Source organism: Brachyistius frenatus, unplaced genomic scaffold (genome assembly GCF_029030835.1).
Source record: "Brachyistius frenatus isolate BFR_SWC_R1_liver_20210118 unplaced genomic scaffold, ASM2903083v1 Contig_106, whole genome shotgun sequence".
Taxonomy (NCBI): domain Eukaryota; kingdom Metazoa; phylum Chordata; class Actinopteri; family Embiotocidae; genus Brachyistius; species Brachyistius frenatus.
The window spans coordinates 1,224,872-1,233,244 of NW_027210705.1; the positions used below are offsets into that span (position 1 = coordinate 1,224,872).

Here is an 8,373-nt window from a genome sequence, read left to right on the forward strand (position 1 = left end):
TACAGCAAGACTTTACAATATTATACAGAGAAACCAACAATTCAACAATTCCCATATAAGCTAGGAGGAAAAAAAAACCTCCAACAGAGGGAAGAAAAACTCCCTTTAACAGGAAGAAACCTCCGACAGAACCAGGATCAGAGGTGGGCGGAGCATCTGCCTCGACCGGTTGGGGTGAGAGGAGAGCAGAGAGAGAAAAGGACAGCATAGAGATAGAAGAGAAGAACTGTTGGTGGAGACGACAATCACAGATCAGAGACATGCAGCTCCATGACGGGACATCTGGAAAAGAAACAAGAGAAACTACGCGAGCGAAGGAACTGAATGGAGACAACAGATAATAAGAAGAAACTATGGGAGAGAAAAAGATGGTGAGGTATGAGTCAGTTAAAGAGTAGGTAGCCAGTCAGGAAATGTCCCTCCTGAGCTACTGCAGGTTTAGGCAGACCTTTGCACCTCCTACTTCCTGGTTCACCCATTAGGCCGGGTATAAAAGCTGCACAGAATGAGCTACTGTCAGCCTGCTTGTCCCGTTTGGTGTCAGTGCTGCATTGAGGATCCACAGTGATCTGGTTGGTGTTTTTTGATTTCAGTCTTTAAAGATGCTGTAAAGCAAATTCCATGATTTGCTTCTCAGTACATTATATACAGTGTTGTGAAAAAGTGTTTGCCCCCTTCCTGATTTCTTATTTTTTTGCATGTTTGTCACACTTAAATGTTTCAGATCATCAAACAAATTTAAATATTAGTCAAAGATAACACAAGTAAACACAAAATGCAGTTTTTAAATGAAGGTTTTTATTATTAAGGGAGAAAAACAATCCAAACCCACATGGCCCTGTGTGAAAAAGTGTTTGCCCCCCAAACCTAATAACTGGTTGGACCACCCTCAGCAGCAACAACTGTAATCAAGCGTTTGTGATAACTTGCAATGAGTCTTTTCCAGCTGTGGAGGAATGTTGGCCGACTCATCTTTACAGAGTTGTTGTAATTCAGCCACATTGGAGGGTTTTCCAGCACCAACCTCCTTTTTAAGGTCACGCCACAGCATCTCAATAGGATTCAGGTCAGGACTTTGACTAGGCCACTCCTTTTTATTAATAAAATCAGGAAAATTCTTCCTCAGCGTGACGCAGAAAAACTCATTCATGCATGTGTTACTTCTAGACTAGATTATTGTAATTCCTTGTTGTTAGGATGTCCAAATTACCCATTAAAAACCTGCAGCTGATCCAAAATGCTGCAGCAAGAGTACTGATGGGATTTAGCAAGAGAGATCATATTTCTCCAGTTTTAGCTTTTCTTCACTGGCTTCCTGTGAAATCAAGAATAGAATTGGCGGAGCTTCAGTTTTCAGGCTCCTCTCCTGTGGAACCAGCTCCCAGTTTGTGTTGGAGGAGCAGAAACCCTCTCTCGCTTTAAGATTAGACTCAAAACGTTCCTTCTTGATGAAGCCTATAGTTAGGGTGGCTCAGGTAGACCTGAACCAACCCTTAGTTATGCTGTTATAGGCCGAGGCTGCTGGAGGACCTCGTTACATGCTGAGCTTCTTTTCTTTCCTCCTACTCTTTAACTGACTCATACCTCACCATCTTCTTCTCTCCCATAGTTTCTTCTTATTGTCTGTTGTCTCCATTCAGTTCCTTTGCTCGTGTAGTTTCTGTTCTTTCTTTTCCAGATGTCCCATCATGGAGCTGCATGTCTCTGCCCTGAGCTTGTTGTCTCCACCAACAGTTCTTCTCTTGTATCTCTATGCTGTCCTTTTCTCTCTCTGCTCTCCTCTCACCCCAACTGGTTGAGGCAGATGACCGCCCACCTCTGAGCCTGGTTCTGTTAACAGATGTTCTCCACCTCTGAGCCTGGTTCTGTTAACAGATGTTCTCCACCTCTGAGCCTGGTTCTGTCGGAGGTTTCTTCCTGTTAAAGGGAGTTTTTCTTCCCTCTGTTGGAGGTTTTTCTCCCTTAAAGAGGAGTTTTTCCCTCCTAGCTTATGTGGGAATTGTTGAATTGTTGGTTTCTCTGTATAATATTGTAAAGTCTTGCTGTAAAGACTTTAACGTGTTAAGTGCCATGAAATAACCTATGTTGTGATTTGGTGCTATATCAATACAATTTAATTGAATTGAATTAACTAGGAAGGAGCAAGCCGATGGAGGAAAACAAAACTGGTAGAAGCAGAGTCACCAGCTGTTACTTACATGTAACGATGTATCGCCATTACCTATGCTGCAGTATTTATGAGATGTGGTGTGATAAAGTTGCCAAAAAGAGAACACACACAATTTAATTAAATGTATTTATTGTTAGACTGTGGATGCTGGGAGACATGTGCATGACTGGTTTGTTCCTTTTGGTCTCCCTGGGAACAAACAGATGGACAAGTGCAGTTAGTGACTGATTGAACAGATAGATTGTGATAATGTCTCATTAGGTATGTGGCAGAACAACAGAGTATATATATTGCCAAGCTGAAGATAAAAGTTAGTTTAAAAATGGCAACAACTCACCTCTGCTTCTTCCCAGGGTGTTCGGGCAAAATAGCTCCCCGGGGGCTCGAGCACTCATTTATAGTTCTGGGAAATACCAACCACAGGAAACGGGGAGGGGGAAAGTCAAGATATGTGTTGCTCTGTTTATTTAAGTCACTTATGTATTGATGATGTCCTCTGTAATGTCTGATTAAAATGAGCTGATTCCAGAAATTAACCAGAAGAGTTTTGAGTTGCTCTTAATTCCTGAGGCTGAGCAAACCGACAGCATGTGTGCCTGTGGCACAGAGCTGGAGGCGGGGCTCGGTGTGTAGCTGCCTCGATGTGTGCACACAGCTAGTGTTTGTTAGAAGCTTGAGCCAGCACGGATATTGACGCAATTACTCTGATGATCGTACTCGTCAAAAGTACATTATCCATACCGGATACTCATTTCACCCGAGTACTCGTCTCATCCCTGATGTTTACATCTGGTTTCTTCTTTGCATGGTGGCGTTTTAACCTGCATTTGTGGATACAGTGATGAGCTGTTTTCACAGACAATGTTTTTCAGAAGTGTGATTTAGCCCAGACTATGAATTTCACTTCAGAATTGTGTCTGTTTTTAATGCAGTGCTACCTGAGGGCCTGAAGATCACGGCCATCCAATATGTTTCTTGGCCTTGTCCTTTGCGGACAGAGAGAGATTTCTCTGGGCTCTCTAAATCTTTTCATGATATTATGAACTGTAGATTTAGTCAACTTTTACAATCTTTTGTTGCCCCTGTCCCAACTTTTTGAGATGTGTTACTGGCATTGATTTCAAAATAAGCATTTATTTTTCATAAAACAATACAATTACTCTGCTTCAGCATTTAATATGTTGTCTTTGGTCTAGAGTTAGTTAGATATGGGCTGATTTGCAAATCAGCGTATTCTTTTTTTTATTTAAATAATACACAGCATCCCAACTTTTTTTGGAAATAAGGTTGTATTTGGAGATAAATTGTGATATACAAATGACAAATCACTACCACACACTACCTGCAAGTACAGCTTACTTGTTCTGATTTAACTGGGTTGCTATGTTATCTTGTTTTCAGTTTGTGTTCAGTCTGGTTTCAGACTTTATTTATGTTAATCTATGATGAATGTGCAGTGAGAGCCACTGCCTCCAAAAACTAACTTGTGTGCAATGACAAAGAAACATCATTCATCAAAACCTGATTCTAACTTGAGTTAGTAACTAATTGTGGTAAAAGATGGCACTAACTCCTCCTTGATGCACCTCAGCATCTCAAATGTTCTGGAAAAATTAAGACAGCAGCTCCATCGTCTGGCTAGTTGGCAGACTGAACCAAGATAGAAACAACAATATGAATTTTACTGGTGACAGATAAACCGGGATAATTAATTTGTGAACAACACCATAACATGACTAATCACTTTTGTTGCAGGAGTAAACTAACTTCTGTTGCATTGATGTTGTACTTTGCGGCCATTTTTTGTGTTTGTACTCTAACCTGTTTGTTTTTAATCATACATAAGATCATAATGTCCTACGCTTCATTAACAGTTTAAAGTTATGTTGTGTACTCGACAAAACTGCAACCGTGAATGATTTTGACTTCAGAAGAAAAAAAACTTTCTTTACTTTCTGAAAGGAAAAAGCAGTATTTCTCACCTACTGCTGATAATCCTGCATACATGTACAGTATGGGTAATCTGGCTGTGTATATGGATGACTCTGAAAACAACATTCACATGAAGTAGGAACTGAACAACAAGTCCCTTCAAAAGTGTTTTGATATTTAAATAACATCAAGGATAATCAAATAAATGCAGAGGTGACTCCGGCTGTTTTACTAACTACAGATCCTATCATGTAGTTTCCCTCCATGAGCAGCACCAGAAGATGATTAAGTGATTTGGAGGCCTTACCCAAACCCAGGCAGAGTTTCTCACCCTGACTGAGAATAATATTGGTATTAAGGAGGTTACTGACTGTGGTAGATAATGCTTCCACATTAAGCTTTAACGAGACCAGACACTTTAAAACAAGGAAATACAATTCATCAGATGATCATTTAGAGGTAATTTGTCTGTACTCAAATATTCCCATTTACTACAAGTTGCACTGCAAAACAATTTTGGGAAACAATCCAAAGGGCAACTCTGTAGGGGATGATTTTATTTCCAAAATATATGACCACATTACAGTGCATCCAGAAAGTATTCACAGCGCTTCACTTTTTACACATTTTGTTATGTTACAGCCTTATTCCAAAATGGATTAAATTCATTTTTTTCCCCTCAAAATTATACATGCAATATCCCATAATGACAAAGTAAAAGTAGTTTGTTTAAATTTTTTGTAAATCTATTAAAAATAAAGAATGGAAATATTACACGTACATAAGTATGCACAGCCTTTGCTCAATACTTTGTTGAAGCACCTTTGGCAGAAATTACAGCCTCAAGTCTTTTTGAGTATGATGCTATAAGCTTGGCTCCTATTCTTGGGCAGTTTCTCCCGTTCTTCTTTGCAGGACCTCTCAAGCTCCATCAGGATGGATGGGGAGCGTCGGTGCACAGCCATTTTCAGATCTCTCCAGAGATGTTCAATCGGGTTCAAGTCTGGGCTCTGCCTGGGCCTCTCAAGGACATTCACAGAGTTGTCCTGAAGCCATTCGTTTGTTATCTTGGCTGTGTGCTTCGGGTCGTTGTCCTGTTGGAAGATGAACCTTCGCCCCAGTCTGAGGTCCATAGCGCTCTGGAGAAGGTTTTCATCAAGGATGTCTCTGTACATTGCTGCATTCATCTTTCCCTCCATCCTGACTAGTCTCCCAGTTCCTGCCGCTGAAAAACATCCCCACAGCATGATGCTGCCACCACCATGCTTCACTGTAGGGATGGTATTGGCCAGGTGATGAGCGGTGCCTGGTTTCCTCCAGACATGACGCTTGGCATTCAGGCCAAAGAGTTCAATCTTTGTTTCATCAGACCAGAGAATTTAGTTTCTCATGGTCTGACAATCCTTCAGGTGCCTTTTGGTAAACTCCAGGTGGGCTGTCATGTGCCTTTTACTGAGGAGTGGCTTCCGTCTGGCCACTCTACCATACAGGCCTGCTTGGTGGAGTGCTGCAGAGATGGTTGTCCTTCTGGAAGGTTCTCCTCTCTTCACAGAGCAACGTTGGAGCTCTGTCAGAGTGACCATCGGGTTCTTGGTCACCTCCCTGACTAAGGTCCTTCTCCCCCGATCGCTCAGTTTGGCCGGGCGGCCGACTCTAGGAAGAGTCCTGGTGGTTCCAAACTTCTTCCATTTACGGATGATGGAGGCCACTGTGCTCATTGGAACCTTCAATGCTGCAGAAATGTTTCTGTACCCTTCCCCAGATCTGTGCCTCGATACAATCCTGTCTCGGAGGTCTACAGACAATTCCTTGGACTTCATGGCTTGGTTTGTGCTCTGACATGCACTGTCAACTGTGGGACCTTATATAGACGGTGTGTGTCTTTCCAAATCATGTCCAATCAACTGAATTTACCAGGTGGACTCCAATCAAGTTGTAGAAACATCTCAAGGATGATCAGTGGAAACAGGAAGCACCTGAGCTCAATGTTGAGTGTAGTGGCAAAGGCTGTGAATACTTATGTACATGGGATTTTTTTTTGTTTTGTTTGATTTTTAATAGATTTGCAAAAAATTCAAAAATTGTTATTTCACGTTGCCATTATGGGGTATTGTGTGTAGAATTTTGAGGGAAAAAATGAATTTAATCCATTTTGGAATAAGGCTATAATATAACAAAATGTGGAAAAAGTGAAGCGCTGTGAATACTTTCCGGATGCACTGTGCATGAGCCATTTTTGTCATTTCAATTAACATTTCAACAGTTTATGAAGTTGTTTTTTTTTTAAAAAAAAAAGCTCCAACTGTAATGCAGCTAAAATATTAAAGTATTGCTTACATGTCAGTTTATTTTGTTGAATGTGTTGATGTGACCAAGTGTATATTTAATGTATTTGAAATGTGTTGTGTGGAACTTACTGAAAGTGAAAACAAACATCTCTCTCAGACAATAAAGACAATTTTTCCAGAAACATATCTGTTGCACCATTTTTGAAATTTAGGAAAAATAACAATATATGATATCCAAAGGGTTGTGATTGATTTATTTAAGACATATCTTTATGACTAAAAAATGAAGACCAATATTTGCGCAATAAAGTCATATGAAGCACGACGTACTAATCAAGTGGACTAAAGATTTATATGTTTTTTGGTAACACTCATTTTGTACATGGATGCTACTACATTTTATAATTCTACATTCATAAAACTGTCATATTTTAAAAGGGGATAACATAGGAATTAAACCATCATTCTTTAGTTTACTTTCAAAGAGATAATAAGACAGCTAAACTCTTAAGGCCTTTACTTTCTTGTCTTGTAAAATGTGCAGAAGAGAAAAAAAATACACAAGAGTCATAATGAAACTGAGGAGAACAAAATAATTGTTGTTGTTTCAATATTCTTTTGTAGGAAAAACGCAAAATATAAACTGATGGTTATCTTATAACCTCTGAAAAGGAGGGAAAGCATAGTCACATTTCCATGTCTCTACAGTATGTTGGCCTCGAAGGAGCCACGCTGCAGTATCTGAGCAGTGACAATGAGCTTTACTGCTTTTCTGAACCAGGGATAGAACAGGGCATAGATCACAGGGTTTACACATGAATTTAAAAATAACATATGGAAAACAAAGAATCCAGCTGAGCTGGTATAAGAGTTGTCACCTGCAACAGAAAAAATATAATACGGGCAGAAACTTATTAGAAACACAACTACCAGAACACCAAGAGTCCTGGCTGCTTTCAACTCTGATTTCTTTGTTGTTTGAGTCGCTGAAAGCTGAAGTGTGACACCTGTAATGTGAGAGCGCATGGCACGAGCCTGAGACACAGCCACCACAAACACTCTCATATACAGAACTATGATCACAGTAATGGGAAATATAAAGGTTAGAACAAGGTCAACAACTCCTGAAATAGGGTTGATGACAATCACACATTCTCCATGACAGGAATTATACCTGCCTGGATGAGTCAGGTTCTCCTTTAAAATGAGAGAGTTGTAGGGAATCGAACAGAGCCAACACATGCAAACACAGAGTTTAACTCTACTCACAGTGATTCTGGTAGGGTAATGCAGAGGGTCACAAATAGCCACATAGCGGTCAATTGATATCAGCACCATGTTTCCCACTGAGGAAGAGATAATGATTATGGACACAAACATAAATATGACACATGTGAGGTTACCAAGAAACCAGCAGTTTGTTGTCATGAATACTTCTCCCGGCCAAATCAGGATGCCTACAAGACAGTCTGAGACAGCCAGGGAGAGGAGGAGGATGTTAGTGGGTGTGTGGAGTCGCCTGTAGGGAGACAGAAAAGCATCATTAATCCAAGAAGTCCTCATATCTCTATGACAAGAATAGAAAAATAGTATTTAATACACTTAGACACTTGAAGCAACTGATGTTGATTACTGTTAAGAGTAAGAGTTAAGAGAAGATTGCTGTGGTCAGAGTCTGACAGTTGAGTCTCTCGTCCAGGTACAGCATCAGTCATTTTTAGCTCAAACACAATTTACAGTCAAATCTACATTAGCTGTAAGAAATGAAAACAACCACAACAAAACATCCTACTAAGAAGTTTATCTCTGCCTGAAGTGGGAGACTGAGATGATGACAAGCAGGTTGAGAGCCACAATGAGCAGAGAGACACATGACATCACGGTGTACAGGATTATAGCCTGGGTCGTAGAAGATGAAGGTTTCTTGCAGGAGGTGTTGAAGAGTTGTGGAAAGCAGAGCTCTGCTCCGTCCTGGGTCTCCAT

The 8,373-nt window shown here is 40.4% G+C and overlaps 1 protein-coding gene across 1 annotated transcript; it reads right to left on the minus strand.

Moving 5' to 3' along the window:
• Positions 1–7,092: 7,092 nt before the first annotated feature.
• LOC138628813 (trace amine-associated receptor 8a-like) lies at positions 7,093–8,373 on the minus strand. The gene is made up of 2 exons (XM_069712066.1): positions 8,201–8,373; positions 7,093–7,909 (listed from the first exon to the last, which is right to left on the minus strand). Exons 1-2 carry the CDS (start codon positions 8,371–8,373, stop codon positions 7,093–7,095), a joined length of 990 nt encoding a protein of 329 aa, XP_069568167.1.